The sequence below is a fragment of the Ochotona curzoniae genome, unplaced genomic scaffold (assembly GCF_017591425.1).
Source record: "Ochotona curzoniae isolate NIBS_2020 unplaced genomic scaffold, NIBS_Ocur_1.0 contig_2210, whole genome shotgun sequence".
In the NCBI taxonomy this organism is placed as follows: Eukaryota; Metazoa; Chordata; class Mammalia; order Lagomorpha; family Ochotonidae; genus Ochotona; species Ochotona curzoniae.
The window spans coordinates 35,140,813-35,160,014 of record NW_024465369.1 but is presented as its reverse complement, the minus strand read 5'-3'; the positions used below and the strand labels follow the sequence as shown (position 1 = coordinate 35,160,014).

General features: G+C 41.4%; 2 protein-coding genes across 3 annotated transcripts in view; one reads left to right on the top strand and one right to left on the bottom strand.

The window, feature by feature from the left end:
- The window catches only part of SCRN3 (secernin 3), a 33,959-nt gene extending 31,821 nt beyond the window's left edge, over nt 1-2,138 (bottom strand). Inside the window, exons 1-2 of one of the 2 annotated variants that reach the window (XM_040971740.1) lie at nt 2,106-2,138; nt 580-764 (exon numbers count right to left, since the gene is read on the bottom strand). In XM_040971740.1, the coding sequence (XP_040827674.1) occupies nt 580-735 (156 nt within the window). In that variant the 5' untranslated portion in view covers nt 736-764; nt 2,106-2,138. Of the gene's footprint in view, nt 1-579; nt 1,202-2,105 lie in introns of those variants that run through there. The other variant, XM_040971741.1, reaches the window with a different exon arrangement.
- A 67-nt stretch (nt 2,139-2,205) lies between these two features.
- CIR1 (corepressor interacting with RBPJ, CIR1) overlaps nt 2,206-19,202 on the top strand; it is a 35,383-nt gene continuing 18,386 nt past the window's right edge. The window contains exons 1-7 of the mRNA XM_040971735.1: nt 2,206-2,360; nt 4,121-4,215; nt 7,520-7,593; nt 8,123-8,133; nt 8,219-8,283; nt 8,529-8,577; nt 13,003-13,120. Of these exons, the coding sequence (XP_040827669.1) occupies nt 2,289-2,360; nt 4,121-4,215; nt 7,520-7,593; nt 8,123-8,133; nt 8,219-8,283; nt 8,529-8,577; nt 13,003-13,120 (484 nt within the window). The 5' untranslated portion in view covers nt 2,206-2,288. The remainder of the gene's footprint in view (nt 2,361-4,120; nt 4,216-7,519; nt 7,594-8,122; nt 8,134-8,218; nt 8,284-8,528; nt 8,578-13,002; nt 13,121-19,202) is intronic.

Below are 19,202 nucleotides of genomic sequence, written 5' to 3'. Positions count from 1 at the left end.
ACAGATAGCATCTACCATTTAAATATTAGAATAGCACAAAATATTAGACAGCACAAAAACAAAATCCAAAAAATAAATATGTAACTTAGCAAATAAAATACAATATGAAACTCTTTAACTGCATGTTGATATGCTGTTACGGTACCCAATAAATCCTTTCATTTGTATTTGAGCAGCAGAGCAACAGAAACAAAGGCAGCACACATCTGCTGGTTCACTTCCCAAGGGCCTGCAACAGCTGGGGGCTGGACTAAAGCTGGGAGCTAGAAATTCAAGCCATGTCTTCCAAGGGAGCAGCAGGAACCCAGTTACTTGAGCCATATGGCTATTTTTAGGAATTGCTTTAGTAGGAAGCTGGAGTCAGGAATTAGAGCTGGGTATCAAATCCAAGCCAAATACCAAAGACATGGGCATTAAAACCACTAGGCTAACTGCATGCCCTAACTGTTATTCTCACAGTTTAGGATTACCTTTGCTGTTTTACAACAATCAGAATCCTTTCTGTCCATCTATCCCTAACTGCCAAATTGACAGAAACAACTTTATATGATATGATAACAGGATGTGTATTTCACCTACCTTTACACGTTCTCCAAGGCTATGAATTGCAGCAGGAAAATAAACCACTTCTTGCACTTCATCACAGAGTCTATCTGAATTCTTCCCAAAAATAATCCTGTTTCCAACTGTTGCTGGAGGTAATGCCACAAAAGTGTCACAGGAACAAGGCTGCATTTTTTTAAACTAAAAATTATATAGAATTTCTAAATAGAAAGAGAAAAAAATTTAAGTATATATAAATCAAAGAGTTCTACTTTAAGATCAAGAAATATCATTGCAAAAGATAATAAAGTGTGCACATTAAAATTTTAAAAAACATACTGTCTTATAGCTTGCACATTCATCATGTTCTATAAGAATTAACATGAAAATGACAATGAGAACTTCCTGCTTCTAGTCTACAGGGCAAGTTTATTCTGCAAGATTTTTTTTCAACTGAAAACTTCTCTGAATTTCTTTTCACCATTTCCATATTTCTGGAATCCTTGTTCCTAGTTCTACTGTAATAAAGGATATATCCTACTCTGTGTACATAAACGTGAGTCCCCTTAGTGGATAGTGAGATCCTTGGGGGTTGAAAGCATGTTTTATTAACCTTCATATTCCCATCACTGAAATTCACCTTTTTAAAAAAAGATTTGTTTTATTTATTTGGAAGGCAGAAAGATAGAAAGAGATCTTCTGTTTGCTGGCTGCTCCCTCCCCGCAAATGGTCACAACGGCTGGGGCTAAGCCAGGCCAAAGCCAGGAGCCCAGAACTCTCTCAGGGTTTCCCGCGGGGATGCGGGAGTCTAATCCGTATCTGAGTGCCTTTTAGTCTTGGCTGCGCTGCCCGACCCAGCTCCCCGCTAATGCAGAAGACTGCCCGCATGCTTGGACCGCTGCCACCCACATGGGAGACCAGGCTCTGGACTCAAAAAACAAACGACTTGAGCAAAAACTCTCTTCAAAGAAGGTTAGAGTTCACCCTTGTTTCTGCACTTTTCATGGCCTATTTCAACCTCTTATGTCCCGGGTCTCCCTCTAGCTGTGGTCCAAAACTTAGTCCAACCACTCCGTGAGCTGTGTGGGCCGTTTAATCCTTCTCAGGCCTCATTAGTGAAACAAGATTACTCTTAAGGGGCTGCTAGGAGAATCTACTCAGACAACATGTGACGTGTTTACCCAGTCACAGAACGTAAAGTATTTCAATAAAAGTTGTTACCGTTATTATTGGAACCAAAGCCTCATTCTTTAAGTCACTCTCCCCACCCCATACACACAGCGGAGGACTTGGGTTGGGGTCACCTACAGCGGTGGAAACCCAGCCCGCCCCCAAACCCTGCAGGTCAGGGTACAAGAGTTGTCACAGACAGCGCCGGGCTTGAGGTTCAGGCGCCCCCGGCAGGGAAGCTGGCACCGGGCACCACAGCCTGCGGCCACCAAGCCGCTGCCGGTGCGGCTGGGCCCCGGAGCCCGGCCCGGGAGCCCCTCGGGCCGGCAGGAAGCCCCTGCAGGTCGGCCAGTCTCCATCCCACTTCAGCTCGGCTCCGCCCTCCCCTCACCTGGCCTCGAGCTCCCTGGAGTGACGGGATGAAGCGGCGAGGGAGGGGCGAGCTGCCGGAAGCTGCCTGCTTTGACCTCGGAAGTTACGGCTGCGACCTGAGGCGCGGTTCCGGCTCGGCGGCTGCGTTTGTTTACGTCGCTCCCCGTGTTTAGGGGCTGCCGCCTCCCGCTCCGGCTCCAAGATGGGGAAGTCCTTCGCCAACTTCATGTGCAAGAAAGACTTTCACCCTGCCTCCAAATCTAATATCAAAAAAGTAAGTGGAGAGACGCGCGGCGGGAGCCGGCTCGCCGCTCCCGGGGTCTCCGGGGTCTCCGGGCTGCGCTGCTGGAGCTGCCGGAGATTCGGAAGGAGCGGGGGTTCATGGTGATTCCCGGGAAGATCGCCCGTGCTGGCGTCGCTGCTTCCCCGCGGAGCGGCAGCGCGCAGCGGCCTTAGCTCTGTCCTCTCTGTCGGACGTGGAAGTATCTTTAATACTTAATCTGCTACTTAGTAACAGGAAGACCCACATCGATTTCCATAACTTATGAGGTGGTGTAGTTCAAGGATTTGACATGCTGGGCACTTAATAAGATGTTGGTTGCCTGTACACAATAATTTTTGAAATGAATCGGTTAATACTTTTTTGTTTTGTTTTGCTTTAATAGCTTTAGGGGTTGGTAGTAAAGCTGTAGCAATACCCGCATTCCGTGTAATATGATGGCAAATTCTGGTCCTGGCTGCTCCAGTTCCAATCCAGCTCTCTAATAATGACCTGGAAAAGCAGTAGAGGATGGTCCAAGTGATTACACCCGCATGGGAGGCCCTACCAAAGTTCCTGCCTTCTGGCTTCTTAGCCTGAGCTGTTGTGGCCTTCTGAGAAGTAAAATAGTGTATGGAAAATCTGTCTGATTTTCAATTGAAATATAGTAGTAAACAAAGCCAATTATATATGTAAATATATGTAGTGTATAACATGTCTCATTTAACATACATATATAGAGAGAGCATCTTATTTATTTGAAAAGTGTGTTATGTATGTTCTCTTGCTTAAGTATGCAATGGAGCATCTTTGAAAGGCTATACAAGAAAGTATCCTGTGCTGAAGACTTACCTAGATTACAGATATTCATATAGAAAGATATTTGTTCTTTTTCCTTAAATTATTCAGGGACTAAGTTCAGAGTAGATCTCAAATCTGACATTTTTTCTCTTTTTTTAAGATTTATTTATTTTTTTTATTGCAAAATCAGATAAACAGGAGGAGAGACAGAGAGGAAATTCTTCCATTCAATGATTCACTCCCCAGGTGACCACAACGGCCAGTGCTGCACCATTCTGAAGCCAGGAGCCAGAAACCTCCTCCAGGTCTCCCACGCGGGTGCAGGGTCCCAAGGCTTTGGGCTGTCCTCAACTGCTTTCCCAGGCCACAAGCAGGGACCTGGGAAATTGGGCCCCTGGGATTAGAACCGACACCCATATGGGATCCTGGCGCTTTCAAGCCGAGGACTTTAGCTGCTAGGCCACCATGCCGGGTCCAAGTCTGACATTTTTTATTGGCAGTTACAGAAAGAGAGAGAGAGAGATCTGTCTGCTGATTCACTCCTCAGTTGGTAGCAACTGCTGGAGGTGAACCAATCCAAAGCCAGGATCCAGAAGCTGCTTCTGGGTCTCCCCTGTGGGTTCAGGGCCCTAAAGCCTTCGGCAAGTCTTCCCTCCTTTTCCAGACCATTAGCAAGGAGCTGGATGGGAAACAGAGCAGCTGGGACTCGACCCTGTGCCCATAGCTCATACTGGTGAAGGTTTAACCTGTTATGCCATGGAATTGGCCTTAAGTTTGACTTTTTTGCCTGACAGTTTAACTGTTTGAATGCCATTATACAGAAAACAGACTTTTCACTTATTATCTTGTGATGATGCCATTATGACCAAATTGGACTATGTTATAAACATAAATGGTAGTGTCTTATACTTAGAACGTCCTTAAGTGTTTGAGTTCAGCTATGTAATTTACATGTTTTAACCTCACTAATTTAGGTATGGATGGCAGAACAGAAAATATCATATGACAAGAAGAAACAAGAAGAGTTGATGCAGCAGTATCTTAAAGAACAAGAATCGTATGATAATAGGTAAGAAATTCCTATTACTAGTGTTTTTAAAATAATGAATAGTGAATGAATCACTTACTGAATTGTCTATTAATTTAGCTTTTTGGAGTTGACTTCACCAATACCAGGAGCCTGTTCTTTTTCTGTGAATGCTTGTCTTTACTGTCACATCTGTAAAGGGCCATTTTTTCTGACTTTATCCATAATTCACGTAAAATAACTTTACCCATAATTCACATAAAATAATAATTTGTGTAACTCATTAGAGTCTGTGAGCAGGTCTCATATGAAAGCAAAACTTAGAGGAACAATAAACATCTATACTTAAACTGCTGAAACCTGTTTTTTTGTTTGTTTGCTTTTAAGTTTTACTTATTTGAGATGCAAAGTGACAACGGGGGAGAGTGTGAGAGATCTCCCATCTGCTGGTTCACTACCCAGATGGTCCAAGTCAGTGGTGAGCCCAACTCAAGTCAGCTCCGAAGAACACCATCAGGGTCTCGTGTGGGGGTGGCAGGAACCCAACTTCTCCTGCCATCTATCATCTGTTGCTTCACTGGGTACACTAGCAAGAAATTGTATTGGAAACCGAGGTCAAATTCCATCCCAGGCATTCCAGTGTGGGATATGGGCGTCCCATATAGTGGCTTAACTTGCTGTGCTGAAACATCTTACAAAGAGATTTTAATATGCACTTGAAGAAGCATGGGACACTTCGAAAGTGTCTTTATTCTACCTGCACATACTTGTTCTGTTAATAGTATGCTCATAGCTAAAATTCTTCATTGTTTCTTTTGGCATGGTACCTGCCTTTTAACTATTGTCATTTTGTATTTACCAGTCTTAACACTGAAACTCATTTCTCTTGGCTAACCACTCAAATGAGTACTAGTGGTGTAGTTATATAGGTTATACAGAGTTGAAGAAGTTTCATTTGAAACTATAGAACAGACAATAAAATTTCCACTCAGTCATTGTTTTTGATCAAAATAAGAAATCTGTACCAAGTCATACCAAAATATTACTGTCTTTTAAATTGTACATTGAGAGAAAAATGAAGGAACCAGAACTCATCTGTGTGGTTGGATGTTGATGAAGATAAGAGTGTCCAGTGCTTAGACGAAATGCCAGCTGTGCAGCTGCCGGCCATGCATCTGTAATTTATTATTGTTGAAGTGTTCATTGCCTCCTCGGGAATTGCAGCTCCTTGTATGTTTCCTATAGTTGAACAAAGGAAGCAGGCATTTGCAGGCTTCTACAGAAATTAGGATTTCATAAAAGACTTTGAGGCGATTGCTAAAGCCTAGTGCCCTAAGAGCGCTAAGTGATTTGGGGGTGTACGTGAAGATGCTGCTTGTGAAGCCCATATCCGTGTCCGTGTCAGAGGCTGGGTTGGAGTCACATCTCTGCTTCAGTTCCAGCTTCCTGCTGACGCAAATGTTTGGAGGCAGCAGGTGAGAGCCTCGGTGCTTGAATCCATGTCATCCGTGCGGAAGACCGAACTGAGTTGCTGCCTGGCTCTGGCCTCATACATTCCAAGCTGCTGTGGGGCACATGGGGGATTTGTATTTTCTCTATCTCTTTGTCTTTAAAATAAATAGGGTAAAATAAAAATAAAAAATAATCAAAAAAGAAAAGGAAAACCTCAGTGCCATTACATACTTGTCTTGCAAATGTTTATGTAACCTGGTTAACTGTACCTACTGTTTCATGCAAGGAAAAAGTGTTGGAGGGGCCTCTCCGAGTGTATGAAAATGTAGCTTCTGCTCTCGAGGAAAGTCTAGTAAAGGATATGAATCTAGAGTTCAAAACTGAATATAGTAACTCATGTGTTTTTTGTTTTTGTTTTTTTAAAGATTTACCTATTTTATTGCAAACTCGGATCTACAGAGAGAAGGAGAGACAGAGAGGAAGATCTTCCCACCGCTGGTTCATTCCCCAAGTGGCTGCAACAGCCGGAGCTGAGCTGATCTGAAGCATAGAGCCAGGAACTTCCTCCAGGTCTCCCACACGGGTGCAGGGTCCCAAGGCTTTAGGCCATTCTCGAATGTTTTCTCAGACCATAAGCAGGAGCTGGATGGGAAGTGGAACAGCTGGGACATGAATTGGCGCCAATGTGGGATCCTGGTACATGCAATGTGAGGAGTTAGCCACTAACTGTTGCGCTAGACTTCCAAAATAAAGTAATTTTTAAAAACTATTTTAGGGCCCGGCGTGGTGGTGCAGTGGTTAAGGTCCTCGCCTTGCACGCCCGGGATCCCATATGGGCGCCGGTTCTAATCCCGGCAGCCCTGCTTCCCTTCCTACACCCGCATGGGAGACCCGGAAGAGGCTCCTGGCTTCGGATCGGCATAGCATCGGCCGTTGCGCTCGCTTGGGGAGTGAATCATCAGACAGAGGATCTTCCTCTCTGTCTCTCCTCTCTGTATATCCGCCTTTCCAATGAAAAAATAATAAAAAAATAAATCTTTAAAAACTATTTTAAAAGTAGGATCTCTGAGATGCCACAGACACTGATTCCATTGTATTAGCCTGTTGTACAATTTCTAAAAACAATTCTTCCTCAGTAAAGAATTTAATCTCATTGATTTTTTTACTCTAATAAATGTTTGAGAAGTATTTAATCTTTTGTAATTAGGAAGGATTAACTTTCTAACTTGACTTCAATTTTATGATGGCATGTAATATTACAGAGCTAGCCCTCTTTCAACAGTACTTCAGAATTTAATCAAACCCTGTAAGAATGGTCATGTCATTTTTTGATTCTCTGTTGGATGAGGCAGAATCTCTCACATGGGAAGATCTCAGAACTTGTAGAGTTACCTAGAAAGCAGCACTATATGTTTTCCATTTAGAAACTTCAAGTGTCATTCAGCCACTAAAATAAAATATTGGAACTTTATCTCCAACAAAGGTATTTTACCTTCAGGCTAGCACTGTGGCACACCTGTTCAAACCACTACATGCAATGCCAGCATCACATATGAGCACTGTTTAAATCCTGGCTGCTCCACTTCCATATCAGCTCCTTGCTAATGTGCCTGGGAGAGACGGGAGAGATGGTCCAAGTGCTTAGACTCTTGCAGTGCATGTGGGAGAGCTGGATGGAGTCCCAGCTTCCTGGCTTAAGCCCTTGAGCAGCCATCTGGGGAGTGAACCAGCAGATGGAAGATCTCTGTCTTTCCTTCTCCCCATGACTCTGCCTTTCAAATAAGTAAATATATATAAAAGTATTTTATCTTAATACCTTTAAGGCTATTTTTGGAATAGGTAACTTACAATTCTTTCCTTCTGTGTAAAATGATTAACTTTGTGTCCTATTTAGGTTGCTTATGGGAGATGAACGTGTGAAGAATGGCCTTAATTTCATGTATGAGGCCCCACCTGGAGCTAGAAAAGGTATTTCCTCTTTTCTATTTCTTTTTTCTTTCTTTTGGCTTTGGTATGAGTGAAGATAAATTGAGAGCTGCTATGATGAATATTTTTTTTTAAGTAGCAGATAATCTGTGAGAATTATTTAAAATAACAGTACAGCAACAGAGTAAATACTAAATTTTTTTCTTTGTTTAGTAATATCATTTTATGATGTGTCTTTTGGGTTAGGAAAAAATATCAGAAGTGCATTTTTCTGAAATAATTTGCATATATTTCTCTTGTCCTTTCTAAAAATATTTAGACATTGAAAATATCAGTAAAAAGCATAAATGTTTAAAACTTGGAAATAATGTGCTTATTAAATACTATATTTTGTTTGGAATTGTGGTTCATCCTTCCATGCTGTGAAATTTTATCTTGCGAAACAACAAAAGTCTAATCAGTAAATTCTCAGAAATCACGATTAAATACCATGATGTTATAATAGGCTCCATAAATTTTTATTGATTTTTTTTCCTAATTTTTTCCCCTATACTTTTGATATGCAATCAAGAAAATAAAGAGGTAAGCACTGTTTTCTGTTTGTATTAATTGCAATTGATTGTGATTTTATAGAAAAATTGAAAGAATTTTCTCTGAACATTTCCAGAAAGAAGAAACAGAAGGAGAGACAGAGTACAAGTTTGAATGGCAGAAAGGAGCCCCCCGAGAAAAGTAAGGACTGGTACATTTAGGAAATACATTTTTTTTTATACTTTGTTTTTTAAAATCACAAATTATTGGACTAGATAGACCAAAGAAATGTTTAGAAATACTAAGTAGATCTTTTAGTTTTATATACTCATGGAAGCAATAATACTTTTTTAGTATTCTTAAAACTGTAAAGTTTTCCAGATTAACTCCTGTTTAATTTATTGTTATTTCTAATATTTTGCTTGTACACTTTCTGTACTTTATAGATACGCCAAAGATGACATGAACATCAGAGATCAGCCATTTGGTATTCAGGCAAGTGACACATAATTTTTTCTTTTCTCTTTTTTGTTTTGTTTTGTTTTTTGTTTTAAAGATTTTTTTAATTGGAAAATCAGACATACAGAGAGGAGCTGAGCCAATCTGAAGCCAGGAGCTTTTTCCAGGTCTCCCAATGTGAGTGCAGGGTCTCAAGGCTTTGGGCCATCCTCCACTGCTTTCCCCGGCCACAGGCAGGGAGCTGGATGGGAAGCAGGGCTGCAAGTATATTGAACCGGCGGCCCTATGGGATCCCAGCACATGCAAGGCAAGGATTTAGCCACTAGGCTATGACACTGGGTCCTCTTTTTTATGATATTTGCATAGTTGATCGGAGTTGGAAAGGTACAAGATTAGGGGATAGTGGGCGAGACCATTGTTTACACATTTTCTTTTTCTTCTTCCTGTATGTGGGGGACAAGGGAATACAGGAGGAGAAACCCTGCCCAGCTTCCCAGCCACGGCATTACACATGCGATGGGGAACTGCCACCCAATGTGACACATAATTTTTAGGAATAATTTGTATTTCATAAATAATAGTGTTGTCCAAAAGGAATTTAAGGTGAAAAAGGACTCTGTGGCTTATACCAGGTAATATGAGAAATAGGGAGAAAATATTAAGTTTAGTAGGACTAATACAAGATAGTATCAAACTTTTGCAGTGAGGTTTATAATAATATTGGTATCTGTAGTTTCTTTTTAAGATTTATGTATTTATTTGAAAAAAATAACAGAAGCAGAGAGAGAGAGCAAAGAGTGAGATCTTGAATCCACTTGTCCACTTTTCCAAAGGACCACAGCACCCAGAGTTGGGTTAGACTGAGGCCGGGAGCCAGGGTCCTCCATGTGTGGCAGGGGCTCAAGCCCTAGGACCATCATTCACTGCTTTCCCAGGTGTGTTAGCAGGAAGCTGAATTGCAGGCTGAGCAGCTGGGACTCCAAGCTGCACCCTGACATAGGATGCTGGTATTAGAAGCAACTACAGGCCCAGTCTCCGAGTTTTCAAAAAATTTGGGGAAACCACTTAAGGTTAAGAACAGATTCTAAAGCTATTATTTGTTAAGAACTAGAATGTATTCACCAGAAGACCAAATTCTTACAAAATAAATTTGTATTGGATGGGCCCGGCATGATAGTGTAGTGGTTAAGGTCCTTGCCTTGCACTCCCGGGATCCTATATGGGTGTCGGTTCTAATCCCCACAGCTCCACTTCCCATCCAGCTCCCTGCCTGTGGCCTGGGAAAGCAGTCAAGGACGGCCCAAAGCTTTGGGACCCTGCACTCACGTTGGGAGACCTGGAAGAGCTCCTGGCTTTTGGCTTTTGATTGGCTTAGCTCTAGCCATTGCAGCCACTTGGGGAGTGAACCATCAGATGGAAGATCTTCCTCTCTGTCTCTCCTCCTCTCTGTATATCCACCTTTCCAGTAAAAATAAATAAATATTTAAAAACAAACAAAAAAATTGTATTGGAATTTTACCTTATGTGATCATTTACATTTTGTCTGTGTCTATTTTCCTACTAAAATAGTGGAGTAGAGCAGCTGCAACAGAGACAAGCACCTATTCTGAAAAGCCTAAGCTGTTCACTGTCTAAACCTATATAGAGAAAAACTTGGCCAACTCTGGGTCAAAAATTTGAATCATGGGTGGGTGCAGGTTCTTGGCCTGACAAAGCTGTTGTGTTTGGGACGTCAGCATCACATCAACTGTGCCCCTCTGCTCTAGCTCTTTACTAATGTGGTTGGGAATGATGTGGGAGACCTGAAGGTTTTGGATTCTGGCTTTGACCTGGACCAGACTTGGCCTCTGCAGCCATTTGCAGAGTGAACCAAAAGATGAAGAAGTTGGCATTCTCTGTCTACCTCTCTGTGTTTTTTCAAATTTTGTGTGTTTTTTGCCTTATGTTTAGATTTTTACTTTTTACTTATTCAAAAGGCATTGCTACAGAGGGCAAGAGACAGAAAGAGAGACTCTTTGCTCATTCACTCACCCAGATGGTAACAGCCAGAGCTGTGCCAGGCTGAAGCCAGGACTCTGGAACTTCTGGGTTTTCCACGAGGCTGCAGGGACCTAAGCACTTGGGCCGTTTTCTGCTGCTTTCCTAGATGCATTAATAGGAGGCTGAATAAGAAATATAGCAGCCAAGACTTGAACCTGTATTCATATGGGATGCCATTGTCACATGGAGAGGCTTAGTCTGCCGTACCACAACGCTAGCCTAGTCCCTCTCTCTTTTTGTAATACTAACTTTCAAACAAATAAGCAGCAAAAGGAAAACAAAACATTGCTGGGGTGTTTGCATCCAGGGCCATCAGAGTATGTGAGTTCAAGTCCCACCTCCATTTCTAGCACAGTTTGCTTTTAACACAGATCTGGAGGGCAGAAGTATTGGGTTTCCCATACAGGGAGCCTAAATTGAAGTCCAGGCTCCTGGGTTTGGCATGGACAAGTCCTGGATATTGTATGATTTGGGGGAGTAAAGCAGTAAATGGAAGAGCTGTCTGACATTCAAATAAATAAATAAAAGAAATTTGAAAGCTTAGCAAGCAGCCATTTAACCTAACATATAATATACCTGTGTTCTGGGGCTTCCCCTCTGGTGCTGACAGCCCTTAATGGCACTGGCTTGAGAAATGGCTACTCTATTTCCAATATACCTCCCTGCTAATTTGCCTGAAAATACAGCAAAAGATGGACCAAGTGCTCAGACCCCTGCACCCACATGGGAGATCTGGTAGAAGCTCCAGGGACCTGGCTTTGGACTTCAGCTCTACCTGTTACAGCCATCTGGGGAGTGAACCAGCAGATTAAAAATCTCTCTCTCTAAATCTGCATTTCAAATTAAAACGAATGAAAGGAAAAAAGAAAGAATGGGACCTGACATAATAGCATAGTGGTTAAAGTCCTCGTGTTGCACGCTCTGGGATCCAGTATGGGCCCTGGTTCTGATCCTGGCGGCTCCACTTCCCATCCAGCTCCCTGCTTGTGGCCTGGAAAGCAGTCAAGGATGGCCCAAAGCTTTGGGACCCTGCACCCGCTTGGGAGACCTGGAAGAGCTCCTGGCTCCTGGCTTTGGATTGGCTCAGCTCCAGCCGTTGCGGCCAGTTGGGGAGTGAATCATTGGATGGAAGATCTTCCTCTCTGTCTCTCCTCCTCTCTGTATATCGCCTTTCCAATAAAAATAAATAAACCTTTAAAAAAATGAAAAGCCCCCATTAGAGTGCCTGGATTTGATTCCCAGCTCTAACTTAACTCTGCCAGTGCAGACCATGGAGGTAGAAGAGATGGCTCGATTCACTGACTTCTTTCCACCCGTGAGGGGGACCTGGATTGCATTCATGTCTCCTCGGTTTGGGCCCTGCCCAGCCCTTAATGTTGCAGGCATTTTGGAGTGAAAGAATGAATGGGAGCATTCTGTCTCTGTCTTTCAAATAAGTAAATAAAATGAATTTTATGGGTTGAAAATGTTGAAAAGTCGGCACATTAAAACTAAACTGTGATTAATTCTTATTTATTTATTTATTTTGCCATTTCTTTGTTGTATTGCCACCAAACAAGAGGCAAAAAGAAATTGGATTCAGCATAGTTTTTGATAAGAGATTATAGCAAAAGATTTTAGTGTTTGCATTAAATTACCAAACATAGTTCTAAAGTCTCTTTGGAGTTCTTTTTTCTTCTTCTTCTTCTTCTTTTGAAGATTTATTTATTTATTTGAAAGACTTGAGTTACAGAGGGAAAGGCAGGAGAGATCTTGATCTACTGGCTCACTCCCCAAATGACGGCAGTGGCCAGAGTTGGGACAGACTAGATGACCCAAACTAGATGGCCAAAACTAGAGTGAAGAGCTTGTTCCGAGTCTCCTCCCCATGTAGGGATTCAAGCACTTGGCCATCTTCTATCCCAGGCACATTAACAGGGAGTTGTACTGAAAGTGGAGTAGCTGGGCCTCCAAATGCCACCCATATGGGATGCTGGCACCACACCCACTAATAGTGCTATAGCACTGGCTCCCTGTTTCTGTTTTTGTTTGTAGTTACTTATTTGAGAGGCAGAGAAAGTATTTCTGACTGCTAGTTCACTCCCTGGATGCTCACAGTGACTTAAAGCAGAAGCAATCTGAAGCCAGGATCCAGAAGCTCCATCTAAATCTCCCTTGTGGTTGGCAGTGACTTAACTACTTGAGCCATCACCTACTGTCTCCCAGGGTGAGCATTAGCAGGAAGGTGGAATTGGAAACTGGAGCCACTTCCACGATGGGATGTGAGCATCCCAGATGGCGTCTTAAATGTTTGCCAAATATCTGTCCCTGGATCTTTTAAAATGTGAATCTTTTCATTTAAACTTTGCCAAGATATAAGATGTTGAATATTGACCAGCTTATTTTGTCTTAGTAATAAATATTATATTCACTGTTTCTCAGGTTCGAAATGTGAGATGCATTAAATGTCACAAATGGGGTCATGTCAACACAGACCGAGAGTGTCCTTTGTTTGGACTTTCTGGAATCAATGCAAGTTCAGTTCCTACTGATGGCTCAGGTAAGCAAGCACCTGACATGCTTTATTTGTATTGGAATTTATATCCAGGACAAATAAGGTAAGACTATATCATATTTGTTTCCTTAATCTTTCTGGATATTATGTTATTTTATTTTAATTTGGATTTTAAGTTTGAAATTTTTGGCCAGAATTCCTATGGACTTTTTAAAAGATTCATTAAAGACAGATTATCAGACTAGTAACCTAAAATTAGGAGAAATAAATGGTTATTTATCATACTCATATCTCAGTGAATTAGGCTGGAGATCCCTAGACTATAAAAATAGGTTGGACGGGCCTGGTGCGATAGCCTAGTGGCTAAATCCTTACTTTGCATGAGCCATGACCCCATGTGGGTGCTGGTTCGTGTCCCGGCCGCTCCACTTCTCTTCCAGCTCCCTACCTGTAGCCTGGGAAAGCAGTAAAGGATGGCCCAAAGCACTGGGACCCTGTACTGTGTGGGAGACTCAGAAGAACTCCTGGCTTAAAATTGGCTCAGCTCTGGCTGTTGCAGCCAGTTGGGGAGTGGATGGAAAATCTTTCTCTCTGTAAATCTGTCCTTCCAGTAAAAATAAAGAAAGAAAGAAAGAAAGAAAGAAAAAGCTGGTCAGAAGGCCTCAGTTATCAGCTTTTTAATTGACAAAAACAAATTGAGTAAAAAAGGAAGCATTAAATATATTAAACCTGATTTTTACTTGAAAGTTATAACAGTATAACTCAAGATTATTATTATTTTTTAATGGCCCCAACAGCTAGAGCTGAGCTGATCTGAAGCCAGGAGCCTCCTCCAGGTCTCCCATGCAGGTGCAGGGGCTCCAACACTTGGGCTGTTTGCTGCTTTCCCAGACTGTAAGCAGGGAGCTGGATTGGAAATGGAGCAGCTGCGTCATGAACTGGCTCCAAATGGGATGCGGATAACAAAGACAGAAACCCAGCCTACTACACCATGGCACTAGGCCCCAGGATTTATATTTTTAGGCTGTGGAGTTTTGTTTGTTTGCTTGTTTGTTTCAAGAGATCTTAAATGAAACACTAATATATAGACATGTGAAAATACTTGAAAAAATTTTGAAAGGTTAATTTTGTCCAAAAAATGTTTTATGAACATATGGAAAATATAATATATGTTACGAAAAACTGCATAGGTTTCAAAAAACTTTTTGCACCAAAACAAACTGTACTTCTAATTCCATTTTTTATGAAACTGCTTATGCTCTTGCATGTAGAGTTGCTGTGCAGAGGCAGTTGTCCAGGGCATGAAACCCCTTGCTGTCAGCCCACCAGTGTCTGATGCATCATGGCTGTCACTGCCACCGCATCCAAACTGAGGGTCTCAGTGCATGCAACCTCCTCTCTCCCGTGACCAGACTCAGGCCACAGGGCTGAGGAGGCCAGTTCTCATAGAGGGGCTCAGGAATTGGTCCAGTGTTCATTTTTAAGTTTTTTATTAATAAGTTTGACAGCTTGTGTTTCATGGAATTTAGAGCAGAGATCAGAATTTTTGGAAAAAGTACAACTAGAATATAATGATGGATTTCTTTAAGGATCTTTATTCCAGTAAAGTAAGTTAAGAAACAGCCTTTTAAGTAAAAGGGAAGCTATTTGCTTACTGGTGAAGCAATATTTGTGTATCCTTTGGTCTCTCGATCTCTGCCAAAAGAACATCCCCTGACAACACCTACTGTCCCCCTGCCTTACCTCTGTCCAGCTGGTGTTAGTCACAGAGCTATGTTATACCTGAAAAGTTCGTTCTGTTTTCTGCAAAGTTTTACTCTTGTCATCTTTTCCTTCACTGCAACCTTGATGTTTCTGCCCAGCTGAAGAGCTAGTGTGACAGACAAGGGAAGTAGCTTCCTTTGTTCCTCAGCCTGCTGTTATTCTGATCCTGCTTCCAAAAGGAGGGGTAGGGAAGGGCAGGTTCTGGACTTTAGTAAGCAGTGGGCCTCTGGAGTGTGTTTTGCAAAGTCTACTCACAACAACCAGAAGGACTTGTTACATTTGGTTAAGCTCTTTAAGAATACCCGAAAACAACTCAACTCCACAGTGACATGCCCCCACCACTGTGTGAGTGCAGATATTAGGAAGTTGATCATTGACACTTCTCCAACACTCCATTTGTATGTATTAACCTCCTGTTAACTGCGTTGCTCATGCCACACAATTGAAGTTATTGAACTCTGCATATAGGGGGCTTTGAAAGAAGTACTACCTGTGGTAAAATCAACTTTTACAGAATAAAGTAGAAAAATTGGTTACATTGTTGGCATCTATAAAGTTTTAACATTTGTAACCATGCTTGAGAAATTTACATATTAGTAATTCTGTATCTTAAATAAATTGATTGCATGGGTGGAAGGGGGTGAAAAATATTACCTTCATTGAACTACTATGGCTTCTATGCATGAGGTTAATAATCATAATGAATAAAACATTCATGAAAAAGATAAACACTTAAATACAAGGGAACAACAAAAGTCATAGATGATTTACAAAAGAAGAAATTAAAATAATCATTAAACATGGGAATGCCATCACATATTTCACACTAGTAACCAAAGAAATGAAAACTAAAATAATATATTTTATCTTTTTGATGATTAAATTTAGTAAAGATATGAAAGAATGATATGTCCAGTGTTGAAGCAAGCATACTAAAGTGAAGTAAAATGAACATTTTAATTTTCTGTTAATAAATTGGAGCAGTCTGTATCTTAAGAGCCATTTGATGATATATATCAAGCTCCTCAAACCATGCTTGTCCTTTTACCTAGAAATTCACTTTCTACTAAATTTATAAATGATTTGGTAAGACAATGCCCAGAGATCTACATCGGTGAAAGACAAGAGCATTTTGCAGCGGAGGCAGAGGAACAGCCTTCCCTTCTGAGGGCGCCATAGCTTCCAGGAGGCCCTGTGCTCAGGGCTGAAGAGTGCAGGTGGCACAGTGTGGAGTTGCTGGGCTGCCTGGGATGCAACCCTTGCCCTGATACTCCGAGCTGAGGAACTGAGGCTTGGTTTGCTAATATCCAAACCAGAGAGTGTGGCAGTGCCCATCTCATCAAGGTACTGTGAACACTAAGTGAGTTCATTGTACAAAATGCTCAGAATAGTGCCTGACACATAAATTTTTTAAATCAATTAATGCCATCTTTTGCCAAACTTGACTACTTTACAGCCAATAAGACATACATGTATGGATATAGCAGTAGGTATATATAATGCTATATATCTCAAGATGTATTAAGTTACAAGAAATGAGTAATACCAAAATGTAGGAACCAAAGCATTATTGTTGAAAAGTGAGCAAAGAGGGGCCAGCATTGTGAAAAAGCAGGATAAACTACCATTTGTGACACCAGCATCCCTTTTGGTTTGCTGGTTTATATCCTGCCGCTCTGATTCTGATCCAGCTACATTCTAATGCACCTAAGGTGGCAACAGAAGACAACCCAGGTAATTGGGCTCTGCCAGCATGGGGGAGATCTGGTAAGAGTTCCTGGCTCCAGGCTTCATTCTTGCCCAGACCTGGCTGTTGCAGCAATTTGGGAAAAGAACCAGTGGATAAAAAGTCTGTGACTTTCCCCCCCTCTGTTACACTTCCTTTCAAATAAGAGCATAAGTTTAAAAAAAACAAAGGAAACAAGTAAAGATAAACTACAAAATGTTAGGCTTTCAGTGATAATAGTTAAAATGGGATTCTAGAATGACTTTTATAACCTGTAAGATTTAAAAATACATGCCTTTTTAAAAATTAATTTTTATTAGAATGACATCAGATTTACAGAGAGAAGTAGAAACAGAAGGATCTTCTGTCCACTGGCCCACTTCCTAAATGGCCACAACGGCCAGAGCTGACCCAGCCTGATCTGAATCCAGAAACCAGGAACTTCTGGATCTCCCATGTGGGTGCAGGATCCCAAGGCTTTGGCACATCCTCTACTGCTTTCCCAGGCCATAAGCAAGGAGCTGAATGTGAGTGGGAAGTGGAACAGCTTGGACATAAGCCAGCACCCGCAAGGGATCCCAGTGCCTGCAGATTTAGTGATTAAGCCATCATGCCAGGCCCAAAAATGTATACATTTTATAGTAAGAGGATGACTCAGAAATAGCAACTGTATTTGAAAATTAGTTCGTTGAGCTAAAGTTTCATGTTTAATTTTTGAAATAATTGTATTTGGCAACTATATATTTGATACCTTGCAAAGCTTCATTTTTTAATTTTATGTCCAAAGCTCACAGAAGACACAAGCCCTACTTCTAGATTGTAATTCAATCATAAATAACACTTGAGAAACACAATAGCAAGGCCAGAAAATTGTGGCATAGCGGGTGAAAGTGCTGTCTGTGACAGTCACATCCCACATGGGCACCAAATAGTATTCTGGTTTTTCTGCTTCACTCCAGCACTGGGAAAAGCAGTGGTAGATTGACCAAATGCTTGGACACCCTACACGTGTGTAAATCTGGGAAAAGCTGCTCGCTCCTCCTGGCTTTATCCCGCCCTCCTCTGGCCGTTATGGCCATCTGCAGAATGAACCAGTGGATGGAAGTCTTTATCTTTCCCTCTCTTTATGACTCTGACTTGTGAAATAAATAGTTAAATCTTTTAAACACACACACACACACTAGTTATCTAGTTAAGGAAACAAAATTAAAGTATTATGGAAGAATTTATTTAGCAGAGAATAACTATTAAATTATGTAGTTAATATAGGATGTGAGACTAAAATGACCTTCACAGAATTAAAATTTAAACAGGTTGACCAAATTAGAAGAAAAACATAAGCACTGAAAGTTTAATTTGAATGACTTCAGTTACTTAGAATTATACCTGAATACCTCTACACTGGGCCAGGTGCAGGCATTGTGGTACAGTGGGTTATGCTGCCCCTTGGGATGCCTGCATGCTTTATCCTAATGCCTCAGATCCATCCCGCCTCGGCTTCTGATCCAACTTCTGTGCCTGGGAGGCAGCCGGGGTGACCCAGCTACTTGGGTTGCTATCACTTGTGTGAGACCTGGGTGAGAGTTCCTGGTTCACAAGTTTAATCTGACCCAATACTGGCTGTTTGAACATTTAGGAAGCAAAGTAGCAGATTGGAGACCTCAGTTTTACTCTGCCCACAGCCAGCCCCTCTCTGTCCCTCTGTCTCCATTCTACCCATCTGTTGCCCTGCCTTTCAAATAAAGAAGTAAAACATTAAAAAAAAAAAAAAAAGTTTGATGATTGATTCTGCAAGCCAGTGAGTGATTCCCAGGTATACCAAATTGAAAGCTTTACTTAACCTGTTTTATTTAGAGTTGATTCCCAACTCTAATCCCAGGGGACTAGAATCCTAAGAAGAGAAGTCTAGAAACTGAGCACTAAAATGTTGCTCATGATCTGAATGTTTCAGAAGACCATTTTTAGCAAAATGGTGCCAAGGAATAGTGTGTGTGTGCATGTATGTGTGTAAAAGAGGACATTATAGTGCCCAGCACAGTGGTCTAATAGCTAACGTCCTCGCCTTGCATATGCCAGGATCCCATATGGGTAGCAGTTCTAATCCCCGTAGCCCCACTTCCCATCCAGCTCCGTTTTGTGGCCTGGGAAAGGAGTTGAGGATGGCCCAAAGCCTTGGAATCCTGCACCCAGGTGGAGACCTGAGGGAGGTTCCTGGCTCCTGGCTTCAGATCAGTATAGTACCAGCCGTGTGCGCTCACTTGGGGAGTGAATCATCGGACAGAAGATCATCCTCCCTGTCTCTCCTCTCTGAATATCTGACTTTCCAATAAAAACAAATAAATAAATCTTTTTTTAAAAAAGAACAAAAGAATGTTATAGAGGAAAAGGAAGGATGGTGGTATATTCAAAGAACTTTTTAAAAAATAAATAAAAGGAACACATATCAGTATTTCCAATTTTTTTTAGTATTATAAAATATCTAGCACTAGGTGAATAGCAAAATAAAATTTATAATATTAAGAGAGCTAAATTATTTGAATCTATGATTCTGGCATAAAATTATAGGCATATAAATTAGGACTAGAAAGAAATGTGAAAACCTAAAATTATTTATTTAGTGAAGTTATGGATAACTTT